We start from the raw sequence: 14,404 nt of genomic DNA on the forward strand, positions 1-14,404 counted from the left end.
ACTTACCTGTTGAAAGAAAAAAAGCTTGGTCTTTGTTTCTCTCTCTCTCTTCTTTTTTTTTAGAAAAAAAAACTCGGCCATCACGGAGTGAGAGGCGCATGGACTGGATTGGATGTTTGGTTGGAATTCTGTTATGGGTGGGAGGGAAGCTGAATGGATTGCTAGAATGAATTGGGTTGACTCGTTGGTTGCTTGGAAATGTGTACCATAAACGGATCAATGAATTAGGCTCTTAAAAGAAGAAATACTATATAGTATGTACCAACAACATATTAAAACGACAATTCTCCGTACTGAATACTTTATTCTCTTCGGTTCGAAAGAAGGTGTAAAAGTTACTGAACCAACGCAGGGAGGGAACTAGTAGCTCATAAGTTCCAGCAACATCGAATGGATCAATTGGAAAGGATGATGCCTTCCAGAGGGAGAGGGGATCCTTTTTCAACTAAAAAAATACAAACCGTAAGGTGCCATTCGCGGACGGGACTCCTCCGCTCTTCCCCCTTTTGGACACGACTAGTGAACCAAAGCGCTGACAGTACGGAGTTAGGTACCTCAAATGGTTAGATGACATGATCTGATCTGATTTCGATAGGCTGTAAATATGTGAAAATGGACTGACTGACTGATGGCTCTATCATAGTGCTTCTTTTTCGTTTATGAAATGTTCACAAAGAGTAAAAAGCTTTGTATGTATCTGGCAATACTATCTATCTATCATCTTGACAAATGGATGGATAGATAGATAAAGAGGAAGAGAGATCAAAACAGCAGTCCAAAAAAAAGTCTTGGGTTGTTCTTTCAAAGATTCTATAAAGAAAATCAACCAAGCATATACAACACATCGCGCCACGGATCCCGTCACTTGATTAGGTACATAACACTCATTAACCACCCAGCTATGAGTGACTACTCCAATCAATCACTTATCTATCATCCGTATTCACATAGACCAATTGATCAGACTGAAAGAAAGAAACTGAAACAAAACTGAAGTAACAAAATAACAAACCCCCCTTAATGCATCTAATGCCATGCGCTGTACAGTATGTACATGCAAAACAGACGAGCCACAAACAACCTCATCATCTCCAAATCCAAATCTTAGAAAACGAAAAGCTCAACAATGGCTAGTTACAAAAAGAATCATCCAAGATCAACACCAAGAACACCACTCCCCAGAGCTGGATAGTAATTAGAAAAGAGGACATTCACCTTCCAACAGTGAATTCACATCAGGACAAACCAAAACGACCAACGTCCACATCCACAGCGACTGCGACAAAATGATCAACCGCGCAAACTAACCTCCCCAATCCCCCTCATCACCTCCTCGACCTTCTGTCCAACCCCTAGGCCCTTGTTGAAGTTGTTCTGGTTGTCCGCCTTCCTCGGCGACACGTTCCTCGGCTTCGGCTTCACCTGCTGCAAAACGCCCTTACACAGCCCGCACCGCACCTTGTCCGGATTGATACTCTTCGAATGCCGTCCGTACTCCTGCCCACAGTCCACGCACAGCCAGACGTACTTGTAATCGATCTTGTAGCTGTGTTTCGTGGTGACCTCGATCCGGCCGCCGCCGTAGACGGGGTGGTCTCTCAGCGCAGCGGAGCACTTGGCGGCCCATTCTTTGAAGCTCGCGCCGTGCGGGTTGTTGCGGATGTTGGAGATCATGTAGTTGGCCAGGTGGCAGTACTCGTGGGCGAGGGTGTTCAGGAGACGGTCTTCGCAGTCGATGATGCGCTCCGCGAGTTCGATCGTCGCGTGGTGTTTGATCTTGGTCGTCGTCTGCTCGCCGTAGGAGGAGGACGATGAGGATGAGTCGCGGCTGCTATTGCTGCTGCCGCTGAATTTCTCCCGCTTCCATTTTGCCCGTCCGGCTGTCGTCTGCAGGGTCTTGCTCCAGATGATCTTGACGCCGCCGGTTTCCTCCGCGAGCTTCTGGACCTGACCACCGGCCACGGCGTCGTCCAGGGTCTTCAGGAATTCCTCCGCAAAGGAGGCTTTCTTGTTATCGAACTCTTTCTTCTTCGCGAGCAGGGCTCGTTTCTTCTCCGCCTCTGCTTTCTTCAGCGCCGTCTTGCTGGGCGTCTTGGGATCTTTCTTCACCGGTGAACAAGAAGAAGATGGCGTTGATTCCGTACTGTTCTTGTTGCTCTCATCTGTCGTCGTCTCGCCCAGAGCATGTAGGAGACGTTGCATTGCACGCCCGGGGGCTGCCAGGTCCTTTCTTGGCGAGTACTGGTCGTTCCAGTCGTTGATCACCTCCTGTCTCCAGAACTCGTCGATGCTTTCGCGGTGCGGAGACGGCGGGATCCTGTGCTTGTCCTTGGATGGGGACTGAAGACGCGGTCTGGAGGGACTTGCTGGTGGTGTTACCAGCAGATCTGTATTATCCTGGGTGGCCATCTTCTTCTTCTTCTTTGGAGAATCTGACTCTGACGACGATGAGCTGGAGGAAAAAGGAGTCAGTATCCAAGGTAAACGCTCATGCAAGATCAGCCAGGGGGTTAGGCTTACTTATGCTGGGAAAGGTCATCATTGTCGTCAGAATGTTGTTCCATCTTTTTAGGACTTCTTTGTTGTGTTTGAAACAGTGAAGACGTGGGTTTGGGACCAAGTTTGGGGGGAGAGCTCAGGTCGAGAGTCTTGGGCAGGGAGGGTTCCAGACGAAACTGTCGTTCCTTTCTATTTCTGTCAGTGTGGTCATCATCTTCCAGCTTCTCTTCCTTGCGCGCTGGTTCCTCTTCTTCCGGAGACCTAGGTCTCCTTCCCCTTATCAGCCTCCGTCTGGACTTAGGCTGGGGAGGTGGCTCTTTAATCTCGTTCTCTTCCTCATCATCATCATCGTCGTCGTCGTCGAGGGCGTCTGACGTGTCGTAGTAGCTGATTTCTTCATTGTCACTGACGATGAAATCATCAAGAGAATCGAATCCATCATCTTCAGATTCATTCTCTTCTTCCTCATCTGTCTCTTCAATTTCGGCAGGCGGCTGTCTGTATTGTGAGAATTGCTTTCGCTTTCCTTTCCTATCATTATTACTATTGCTCTTTGGAGTTTCCCGCGTGGTCATCTTTCCGGCTGACGTCGGTTGCCGGAGTGATCGGTTCAAAGTTCTTCTTGTTTCCTCTCCTTCGTCTTCTTCTTCCTCCTCCTCATCATTGTCCATCTCCTCCGCTTCTAATTCCTGGAAATTATCAGTCGTAGACCCCCTTCGTGTGCTCTCTTCCTCCTCCTCTTCCTCATCGTGGTCCGTCTCCTCTGCCTCATCGTCCAGGAGATTTTCTTTGTCGCAGAATTCTTTTTGCGGGCGGTTGTCTCTTTCTCTGTCCCTCTCTCCGTCTCTTCCTCCTGCCTTTGATGTCGGGAGAAGCAAAGAATTGACCTCTACCAGACTCAGAGGACGTTGTTTTTCTGTCTCACCACCTTCACTTTCACTTCCGCTCTGGTCATTGTTGTTGTGATTGCCCTCCTCTGAAAAGATTTCAAAATTACCGCCGGCGTTTCTGTCTTTTTTCCTCAGGGCTTGGCTTTGATTTTGCTTCGAATGGGACCGTCGGGAGCTGCTCATTTCTTCTGACGTCGTGGTTGTGGTAGCTTTCAGATCTATCCATGTGTTCTTTTTCTTCCTCACTGAAAGCTCTGGTGCCTCTTCTTCTTCATCAAAAAGGGTTTTTTTTGACGCTCCTATTTTCTTCTTCCTTTCCGTAGAGATAGTAGCAGGGCTCTTTTGTCTTTCCTTTCTGGTCTGTTTCTCCTCCACGTGGTCATCATCGTCAAAGATATGTCGTCTGCTGTTTCCACCATCGCGTCCAAGGCGGGTGATCGGGTTCGCTAGGTTTAACCTTGCCATATTTCCTCTCTCTACCTCTATGCAATGCCCGTTATGCAAGCATAAGAAGACGTTTCCTCGTGGTTTGCCGTATGTAACTAAAGACCGGCGTCCGGTCCCAACCCGGTCCGGATAGAATAGAAGGAAGGAACTAGGTAACGTAGGTAAGGTAATAATTATCAATAATAATGGACGTCATACAAAAATTGAATCGATAGAATCCTGGGAATTGACATGCTTGACATTCAAAGATCAGATATGTATGTAGAGTCCCAAGTTGCATTGCAGTAGTAAACGCAGAAGGTTGGCATGGCAACCACTGGTTTAGCTTCCTCGTACCTTACATCCGATCCGTATGCGACCCGGCGACCCGCTGAGCGAGTTGAGATGTTCCCCACACCGCTCACCGCTTGAATCAATCAAGGTGAGTACTTTGATAAGTGCACAGTACATAAGAGTACATAAAGGGAAAAGGAACATAAAAATGAGTGAATATACAAGAGGCAGGTTAAAAATTAAGAAGAAGAGGACATCGAGGACGAAAGAGCGATGGACGTGAGAATAAAAGGGTCACGTGCTATCCATGAGGTCGCGGAAGTTCGCGCGATAACTTTACCATAATGCATAACTGCTCATCAACTCTAGCTGTCATTATTATTATTATCAAATCAACAAACCTCACAGGGCTTTCTCATGTAGATAAAAAATAATGCATAAACTTGCGTCACTATAAATGGATTGCCAAAGGAACTCTTTACCCTGCTGAAACTCTGGTATGATGAAGATCTGGATACGAGGAGAAATATATATATATATGTATATCATCAGCCATTGCTGGTCGGTGATTGATGCCTCTCACAAACGGTGTAAAAAACCGAGTTTTATGTTGTCATTTCCAGGTCCTTGATAGCCTGACTGTAATCCTCAGTTGATAGATTATTATTAAACGAACTGGGGACTGAGAGGTAAGTATGTGTACCTAACTTGTTGTGGTGGGCAATCATCTCCAGGTCTTCTAAAGACGGATGGAGATTTCTGTGAATGAAGCTGTACACCTAGTAGTCTAGAAGGACAGAGAAAAAAAACGCGTGCCACAAAATGTAACAAAATACAGCTTACGTAGGGCCTAGATAGTACTGCTACAGTGGGGGTTCAAAAGTTTTTAACACGCAAAATCGCGCTAATTTCACCGCCTTCCTATTCATATTATTCAGAACTTCTAACCGCCTAATATTTAGTATACCAACCATCTGCATTTAGAACTGCCTGAACACGATGAGGCATAGTATTTGAAAGGTTCTGTAGAACCCTCTCATCAATAGCATGCCAGGCCTCCTTAGCAGCCTCAATCAAACACCCTAGTGTTTCCTGCGTATCTGGGGCTTGTTCAAGCTCAGGATAGCGCTCATAAATAACTGCTTTCATAAGCGCCCAAAGATTCTCAATAGGATTAAGATCAGGTGAGTAAGGAGGCCATATCATGACCTCTATACCCATATCATCAAGTAAACACCTAATAATATATGCAGTATGCACAGAAGCGCCATCATGCATAAAAATATCACCTGGTCCAACCAATTCAGGTAACCATGCCTCATATACATGAGATATAGCCCATGCAGTAACACCACCGTGTGCAGATTCAGGGTCTCCTTCTAAAGGAATAAGACCAGTCCATTTATCATATCTGAATCCAGCCCAAAACATCTGCTTTACGCCTTTTCCACAGTGTATAGCATGGACATCATGCTCAATAGTTTGTCAAGATGGACTGGTAAATGTGTATAAGGTACGCGCACCTTTACCACACTCTACCATACATTCATCAGTCCATTTAACATGCTTCCAATCCTCAGGTGTAAAATGAGCATACTGACAAGCCCAGGCAAGACATTTATCTGCATTTTCTTCAGTGATTTCAGGTTGTTTCTTTTGCTTCCATTTTTTCATATGAAGATTGCAAAAAAGGCGGCGTACAGTAGATTTAGAAGGTGGATTATCTATTGCAGCCTGTAGCTCACGCATTTTTATATGTGGATCCCAAATAGCAAGCTCATGAAGGGCTGTCTGCTGTTCTGGAGACAGAACTTTAGGCCTTCCACTGCGAGGCTTTGAAGCATGGTCTTTTCGATCATTTTGGCTGATTATCGTATAGCGAACGGTGGATATGGGAATTTGAGGATATTTCTGATGAATTTTGTGATAGCCCCATCCAACCAAATGAAGCTCGCATATGCGAGCTTGCAGGGTAGGGGTCAAATCCTTTGATTTAGCCATAGAAAAAGTATAGAGAATTAGAAGAATTGAAGCCGAAGGCGCACCTGTGTTATTTTGCCTGGCAGAATTATGAGCGGTGAAATTAGCGTGATTTTGCGTGTTAAAAACTTTTGAACCCCCACTGTATATTCCACTGATCGATTGATGACCCACAGAAGCTATCGCTATCATCGATAAAGTTCTGCCCACGCCTCGAAAGTACCATGGGGTAGGTAGGTAAAAATTAACGCTTACAATGATTTAAGCTCAAGTTGATAGCAACGCCATCCACATGCTCTCTACCTGCCTAAGCTACCTAAGCTAGCTATGACATCCAACGGCAATATCACCTCATCTTCTTATCTCACCCACATGGCATGATATGGCATGTGCATCCCGCGGAGTTTTAGCTTAGCGCTGACCCAAAGGTCGAACGGTCGCCCGGAGGTATGACAATAGCCATGCCTGGCATACAGCAGCAGCTCAACGCTACCAGACCAGACCGGATCAGACCTGCCGGCTGCAACATATCAGATCTCCAGTACCAGAGCCATGTGAGAAAGAAGACCGGTATCGGAACGGCACATCTGACCGAATCCCCTTTCCTTCTTCAGACTTGCTTCTCCAGTACAGTAAACGACGCATCTTTCTGCTTTCCCCTGGCCGAAGACGGGACTCGGACTGCCACAGTAAAGCGAAGCGAGTCGCTGAACCAGATAAGATGATCTGATTAGATGGGATGGGATGGGGGTTCGGATCTCGGCTCGAATCAGTGGTGCGACCTTTTCCAGCAAACACAGCCTGCGTCAGGTGGGCAACCTCGGGTTCCGGGGATAAGCCTACGGCCCTGAGGAGGGAAACACATTATTAAGGGGTGAAGAGTGCCGAGTGCTTGCTCTTTGTATGTACAGTACTAGTGTACATGTACTGTACAGCTTATGCTGGGAATAATAAATGCCGCTAGTGGAAGCTTTTGACGCCGTAATGCATGCTTACCTAGGTATATATATAAGAGTCCTCTACTGGACATTACCTACCTACCTATCCACAGGTACTGCTATGATAATGCTAGGTTGAAAGAAAGGACACCGCTACTTAGACCCATGTCAAAAGGTCCGCTCCGAATCTCACCTCTTTACCAGCTCCTACGTCCTCGTCGCAGTTGCAGACCGTTCTGGTATGTGTCAGGCGTAACGACTTTCCGGTTCATGTCTACGCATGTCTCACTCCCACCCCTCTGCTCCTCGGATTCTTATCGTCGGAGCTGCATACAGTGGATTGTATGCAGCTCTCAACCTGTTTAACATCTGCGATGGTAAGCCTCATTTCCCTTCGATGATGAATTTGACGCCTGTCCGGGTGCCAGAGGTTTTGCCGCAGATCAAAATCCTGGACGAGAGGGATGGAATCTGTAAGCATCTTCGAGGCCTGCAGAATAGTTGTTCAAGTGAAGAGAAGTTAACGTATTCTGCTGCGGTTACAGTCCACACTACGGCCATACCGTTAGTACATGTACATCACAGTGTCGTCGACCATGCATGGATCAGCTACGGTGATATACCGGCGTTGAAGCGGAAAATCGTTCAAATACTACAAGGCAAAGTCATCGAGATCGACCCGCTCCAGAAACGGGCATTCTGGCGCGGCAACAAGTCGCCGGCGGAGGAAACCAGACCGTGTGCTTCAGTATGACTATCTTATCGCTGCCACCGGGCTCCAGCGGAATTAGCCCATTTTGCCCAAATCCCAGACGAGACAGCAATATATTCAAGATGCAAAGAGCCACATCGCAAGTATTAAAGACTCTAGAGATAATCCCGTTGTCGTCATCGGAGGTGGTATGTGCAGTCGTCTGCCCCAGATAAAGCATCCGAAATCTAACCTATGTATTTTCTCAAACAGGAGCCGTGGGAACGGAGTTCGCGGCCGAAATCAAACACTATCACCCAGAGCAACGGGTAATCTTAATCCATTCCCGGTCTACCGTCCTATCGAATGAGCCTCTTCCAGAAGCGTTAAAAGAGAATACTTTGAAGACGCTGAAGAGGGATGGAGTTGAAATAATCCTGGAAATCCGGGTGACGAATGAAACAACGGAGTCAGCAGCAGAGGATGGCTCTTAGCGGATAAAGCTCCAATTGTCAAATGGAGACGAGCTGGTGGCTGGGCACACGATATGGGCGACCTCCCGTCATCTACCGAGGACAGACTTCCTGCCGCCTGAGTCATTAAATGAGAATGGCTTCGTCAAAGTTCTTTCGACGTAAGTGATCTCGTTAGACAAAGTTAGGTCCTCATTAAGAGGTTGCTAACATTTAAGAACACAACCTTAGGATGCAATTCTGTCCCACCATCCTCAAAAGCTCCATGCACTTCGTAGTCGGCGATATCGCAGAGTGGCCCGGTATCAAGCGGGTGGGGCGTGCGCTGTCAATGGGGCAATGCGCAGCGGTAAACATTGTCAAGCTCATGGCTACTACATCTTCAAAGCAGAGCAAAGAGACAGAGGCCTTTGAGCTTCAAGAGTATCCATACGTACCTCCTAGATCGCGCTCGCGCTAGGGAGTATGGCTCTGACGTACCACCCAGAAATGGGGGATGTTTGATGGGCCAGAGGTATATAAGAACTCCTTCGGGACGGACCTGGGGCTGTCAAGTAAGTTGACACACCCTGTTGATTATTATAACCTTTAGCACTCTGGCTAACTCGGCGTTCCAGTCTGCTGGGGAATCCTATGTCTTCCATTACCCGTGCCGGCTGCATCGTAACTCATCGATTATTTCAGCACTGGAAGTGGCCTGATCATGCCAGGAACCAGCTTTAGCTGTGCAGATAAATATTCTGTTTCATCAGCATGAGAAGGGAGGTTGTTTTGCGTTTGTCGCTCATGGATAGCATTGGATATTCTTACGTTGGTGTACTGGTATACTAGTATCTATATGTCAATTCAATGGCACAGGAGGGATCGGGCATGTTGATGACCAAATCTCCTTCCGTCAGGCACTTCCTCGGCTTCTCAGTTCTGGAATGAAACAGCAGAATTGCCACTGTGAAGGCATACTTGGTAATAGTCAGGAGCTGCTCCCGAACCCGTTTGGGTGTACATAAGTAGAACATCACCCGGAAGCATTTGCCCACATCGCGATATCAAATTTCGGACGTCGAAAACAGCCATGGTGAGGGCGGTGAGCATCATTAACCCTTGAGGCGGTGGCTCAAAAGCTCATGATCGAAGTAAGCATGCACTCGGTCAGGTATCTAGTCTGGTCATTACCTTACGTGTCATCAGATTCTGACAAGGAGTTGTATTGCACTCCATGCCCTAGTTTTGTCCACAACGGTTTAGTCAGTTGTGACTGTTCACCGACTCACCGCGGCTGTTGCATTCTCGCTGTGGGATCAGTCACGTACGTAGTACCGAGTACGCAGCACACGGTGGATAATGGAACGGAAAAGATTATTAGATGGATTTCGGAGAAGAAAAACAAGCATTCACTAATGGCTTGCGATGCAGGGAGACCTGATTATCATCGAGGTTGTTCACCGATCAGACCCGCTGTGCCCGCCGTGTGAGTGAAGTCAGCGGTCGGATGAGCAGCTGACGACAACATCAAACGGTTCGCACCATTCTCGAAGTTGACGCTACTGCTGCTGATCGCTATTTTATCCCATCCGCATCGCAGAGCAGGTTTTTAACCCTGCTGCACTGTCCAGTTTTAAGGTTGCTGCGATCTGCCGTCACGCACAGCCGTGTGTTGCGTAACTCGAATGACGTGGTGCCTGCACCCGTGTTCGTCCCCGAAGCTGCACACCTCGACGCGTGTCTGTTGCCAGCTGTTTATGTGTTGATCGATCTTCGTGTTGTCTCCCAAGTCCAATGGGACGGAGACATGATCCGATCTGGCCCCAACCCCAGCAGGAGCTCAGTAGAATCAAGTTGAGGGACAATAGACTGTAAGAGGTTGTAGACTCTAGATCATTTCATGGCGTCAAAGCCAAGATTCAAGAAGATCAAAGTATTGAAACTCGCTGAAGCTAATGTCACAGAAGATGGAGAAAAAGAAGGATGCAACTTATCTATATATATAATTACAACCCTAGTTGCTATTATCTTGCCCTGAGTTTCGGTTCGCTCAGGAAATGCACACACGTAGGTAAGCCTAAATGGGACACTACAAAAAACGGTCCTGACAAGATGGAAAGGTCAAAAAAAAAGCAAGAATGTGAGGTGACATGTACAGGATGCGAGTAAGATCAGGTAGACCCAACTGCATCCATATATGAACATTGACATTTACAGAAGGATCATACCCACACCGGCGAAGAAGGCAGTGACGATGTAGGCACCGAGCTGCATCATGCCGAAGTTGAAGGCGGCAGGAGCAACCATGGGGGCAGCAGCACCGCTAGAGGTGGCAGCAGCAGCGCCGCTTCCGCTGCCAGCAGTAGGGGCAGAGGTGACAGTACCGGTTCCTTCAGGACCAGCCTGGTTCATGAGGTTCTTGCAGGAACCAGTAGGGCTGGTAGGGGACTTAAGAGTAGCGGCACCGTTGAAGTCACAGGCCTGGGCACCGTTGCCCTGAGCCTGCTGCTGCTCGTAGTACCGGTTCATGACAAAGGAGAGCTGCTCCTTCACCGCGCACATGCTGTACGCACCGTACTTGCCGGTCTTTCCGTTGGCAGAGATTCCATCACAGAGACCCTCAGACATGCCACAGATGTATCCGAAAAGCTTACCAATCTGCTTTTCATCAATATCGTCCTTGAGGGTACAGCTCAGGGACTCCGTCATGCACGAACACAGCTCCTTGTTTGGAGTTGGGGGCAGGGGGCTGGAGGCCGCTTGCCACTCATCGCCAACGGTGGGGCAAGCCTGGGGAGCAGTGTTGGTGGGGTTGTATTCAGACTTCTTCACACCGGTAGGGTTGATCTTGGAAAGCTGCTCCTTGAGGTTGTTGAAGTCCTGCAGCTTGGTGGCCTTGTCGCCGTCAACCTTGACCAGACCTGTTCCAAATTAGACAATCAAGAACAAAGTCACCTGGTAGTTAGGTATTTAAAGACATACCGTAGTCGTTCTCTTCCTGGAAGTACATGTACACAATGCCACCGGACCAGACAGGGGACATCTGCGGACCGTAGAGAGCCTGGACCTCTGTGAACTTGCGGGGCTGAACGGCATTGCAGCCGTACTCGGCGAAGAAGACAGGGACGTTGTAGTTCTTGAACTCCTCAGTACGGACGTTGTATCCAGACTTCTGGTAAGAGGAGTCGCCACACCAGGAGTAGATGTTGTAGCCCCAGAAATCGATACTGTCGTCCTTGTTGCCGCAGTCGAAGTAGTCCGCCATGTTCTCACGGATGTCCGAATCGTCGTTGGTGGCATATCCGACACCCATTGGACGGTAGTTCTTCTGCTTGATGTACGCCTTCATGTCCCGCACTGCGGCCTTGACAAAAGCACTGGCATCCGTGTTGGTCTTGTTGTTGGAAACCTCGTTTCCGGCGAAGAACCCAATAGTGTTGGTGTACTGAGCCATCTCGTCAACAACGGCAGTGTAACGGGCGTACAAGTCATCGTTCCACGTTGGGCTGTCACGGTTGATGGACTGGGCCGGCTGGGACAGGTCTGCAATCACGTAGATGCCCGCGTCGGTCAGGAGCTGCATGCACTCCTTGTGGTCTGCCGTCGGGTCGATAGCATAAACACGGATAGTGTTGGTCTGCAGCTCCTGAAGGAGAGGAACATCCCGCTTGCAGGCGTCCGGGTTGGCCAGAGGATCCTGGTAGTCGTTGCCACCGTCGGTGGTACCATTGCTGGAGATTTCCTCTACATACGATTGTCAATTGAGGGTAACGAAATGGAGGAGGGGCATGAAACATACGTTGGTAGGCGACACCACGGATGAAACTGGAAATCTGCGGTTAGCAAGCGCCACACTGCAAACGTTTGGATGTTAAATCTCACAATTGAGTGTCATTGCTCTTGTAGAAAAATTTGGAACCCTGGGTACAAGCGCGTTAGTGATCATGTTGGATCGAACATAACATACACTAATTGCACGAGCCGTACCTTAATGATGATGGGGTCCAGCTCAGCCAGCGCAGCGCTGGCCAAGATGGCAGCCCCCGTGAAGACAGAAAGCTTCATGGTGAGGTGCCGGGCACTTCAGAATCGAAACGTAAACGAAGGTAGTGTGCGGGGGGTTGAAGTCTTGGTAAAGACGGTGGCTACCAAATCCGGGCGTTTCCAAGCCTCCCGGTCGAGGAGACCAGTATATATAAAAGACGAGTCAAAAAGACGGTCCGGAGACCAACGAGAGACTGAGGAAGAAGGCTATATTGCGGTGTAAGGAACGACGAGAAACAGAGGGTGAAAATGAGGTGAAGCAACCACGGTAAGAGAAAGAGTGAAAGTCTGGGAGTGAGGGACTCGGGGAGAAGAGAGGGAGAAATGGGGACGCTGGGCGGAGACGGCTGCTCCTTGACTGGGTCTCTGCAGCGGTCGCCCCTGGCGCCGTTTCACGCTGTGGGCTGCACCCGCCGCTCAGGTACGCGTGTGCAAGGGCTCCTCTCAGGGGCGCCCTCCACCCGTCTCGCTCCATCTGCGACACATGTCTTATTAAAGCTATCCGCTCTGGCCTTCCGCTGCTCAGTGGACCGCGGAGCGACTCCCTCGAACACTCCGTGATGCTCTTCACGATCATATGGTTGTAATTGAACAAGTCGTGTCTATTTTAAATATAGAATCGCACATCTATCGTTGCATGAGATCTTCAGACTTCCCCACAGTGATGCCTGCCACCGTCAACGCTCACACTCGGTTTTTTAAAGTGATGTGCGTGGGTTTACGATTATTGTTATTATCATTCCCACCTTTCACGCTTCTGCTCTTTTGAGGTGGAAGGTGCAGAGCATAATTTCAAGAGAACGGTCAGCCCTGCCAATTGATAGCATTGGGCCCCTTCGGCCGCCTTGGCCTCTTGACCATCCACAAGCAATCGACTTGGCGCACAGTGATACTGCGCGATCACAGGCCAAGTCGCCAACATGATACTCGGTCAGGAAGTTGACACATAGATAAGTACCCCGAGTAACTCAAGGTGATGCCGGAATGGCCACGACAACTCGTGGCCTTTACCTTTTATTCCCGTGACATTTCCACCTCGGCGTTTGCTGCTTTATCCCTTGACACCCAATCAAGTCGTCTTTTCAAGTCAGAGCCAGGAAAGGCTTTAAGTTGCTTACAAGATTACCTAGGTATTATTTTACTCTGCAAATGACTTGACACAATATGGTAGCACCTAATCATGTTTTACCATAGAGAGAAGGGACAAAGCTCTGATGTCCATAGCCTGCAATCATCGGGTCTTACCTACGCAAGAGGTATACAAGACTGCAAGATGTCTTAACAATGTAGATTCAATTTCCGATTCAAGAGCAACTGCTAATTACCCATGATGACTATTAGCCCATTAAAATAAAAGCAACCACTCTGTATCACTCTATGAAAATCCCTGTGTTAGCGGTGAAGTCGTAAACGGCTAGTGATCAAGCGACTATACTCACATGGGGATCAAGCAGGGACAAGGCCCATTAGAGCCATAGCATCTGTGGCAGTGTCACGGAGACTGTCAATATCCAGGAAAGAATCGTCCGTAGGATTCGGCCAGGAAAAACGGTCGAGCCGAAAAGTATACGTCAGGTAAGTCGGATTCGCTGGGGGCCCTGCGCTTGTGCTGGCACTGGAAAAATTACCTAGGTCTCATTAACACTGAACTTCAGAATAGCAATAAGCATCTTGATAATATCTCAGTTTGGCGGAGTATTGGAATTCCATTAGTATGGGTATGGAGTTCCACGGACCCTTTGACACGGTTTGAATCCCCGATTGTTACCCACTTTCAGTAGAAGAACAGCCTTAACGGCCCCGTTACCACCGACGAGTCATAGATTCATGTCATCTCTGAGTCTTGGCCAAGACTCACTCCAGCCGGATTCCATAACAACTGTGGGAAGGCGAAGGTTATCAGCGCGTATGAAGAGGTCAGGCTCCTTCCTGGAACTTGCATACGGTGGTTGAAAGAACTCGATAGCTATAAAAATCAGTAAGAAATGTGAGAAAAAAAGACAGAAGAAAACTCCCAACTGAAGGCCATAGGTCCCTTTTTTTCATCACGCGTCAGGAGGCCAGATTCTCTCCAGTCGTGCTCTTGATCATAGTACCATTTTTGATGGCAGTCGTGAAGCTCTACCGGCATAACTCGTGCCCAGAACACCTCAGTACTCGAGCTGTAATGTTTTCTGGAGAAAGAAG

At 48.3% G+C, this 14,404-nt stretch overlaps 4 protein-coding genes across 4 annotated transcripts; 2 read left to right on the forward strand and 2 right to left on the reverse strand.

Moving 5' to 3' along the window:
- Positions 1–1,290: 1,290 nt before the first annotated feature.
- VTN00DRAFT_5626 (uncharacterized protein) lies at positions 1,291–3,572 on the reverse strand (the record flags this gene model as incomplete). The annotated part of the gene is made up of 2 exons (XM_069432177.1): positions 1,291–2,452; positions 2,521–3,572. The coding sequence occupies 2 exons, from the start codon at positions 3,570–3,572 to the stop codon at positions 1,291–1,293; spliced, it is 2,214 nt and encodes a 737-aa protein (XP_069288063.1).
- A 3,735-nt stretch (positions 3,573–7,307) lies between these two features.
- On the forward strand, positions 7,308–8,858 carry VTN00DRAFT_5627 (uncharacterized protein; the record flags this gene model as incomplete). The annotated part of the gene is made up of 8 exons (XM_069432178.1): positions 7,308–7,500; positions 7,573–7,775; positions 7,840–7,927; positions 7,992–8,167; positions 8,222–8,352; positions 8,423–8,624; positions 8,679–8,745; positions 8,809–8,858. 8 exons carry the CDS (start codon positions 7,308–7,310, stop codon positions 8,856–8,858), a joined length of 1,110 nt encoding a protein of 369 aa, XP_069288064.1.
- Positions 8,859–9,967: 1,109 nt separating this feature from the next.
- Positions 9,968–10,342, forward strand: VTN00DRAFT_5628 (uncharacterized protein; the record flags this gene model as incomplete). The annotated part of the gene is made up of 2 exons (XM_069432179.1): positions 9,968–10,044; positions 10,192–10,342. 2 exons carry the CDS (start codon positions 9,968–9,970, stop codon positions 10,340–10,342), a joined length of 228 nt encoding a protein of 75 aa, XP_069288065.1.
- A 42-nt stretch (positions 10,343–10,384) lies between these two features.
- On the reverse strand, positions 10,385–12,238 carry VTN00DRAFT_5629 (uncharacterized protein; the record flags this gene model as incomplete). The annotated part of the gene is made up of 5 exons (XM_069432180.1): positions 10,385–11,094; positions 11,156–11,917; positions 11,973–11,998; positions 12,056–12,093; positions 12,161–12,238. 5 exons carry the CDS (start codon positions 12,236–12,238, stop codon positions 10,385–10,387), a joined length of 1,614 nt encoding a protein of 537 aa, XP_069288066.1.
- Positions 12,239–14,404: the final 2,166 nt, after the last annotated feature.

This window comes from Thermoascus crustaceus (genome assembly GCF_041956765.1).
Source record: "Thermoascus crustaceus strain CBS 181.67 unplaced genomic scaffold VTN00scaffold_3, whole genome shotgun sequence".
Taxonomy (NCBI): Eukaryota; Fungi; Ascomycota; class Eurotiomycetes; order Eurotiales; family Thermoascaceae; genus Thermoascus; species Thermoascus crustaceus.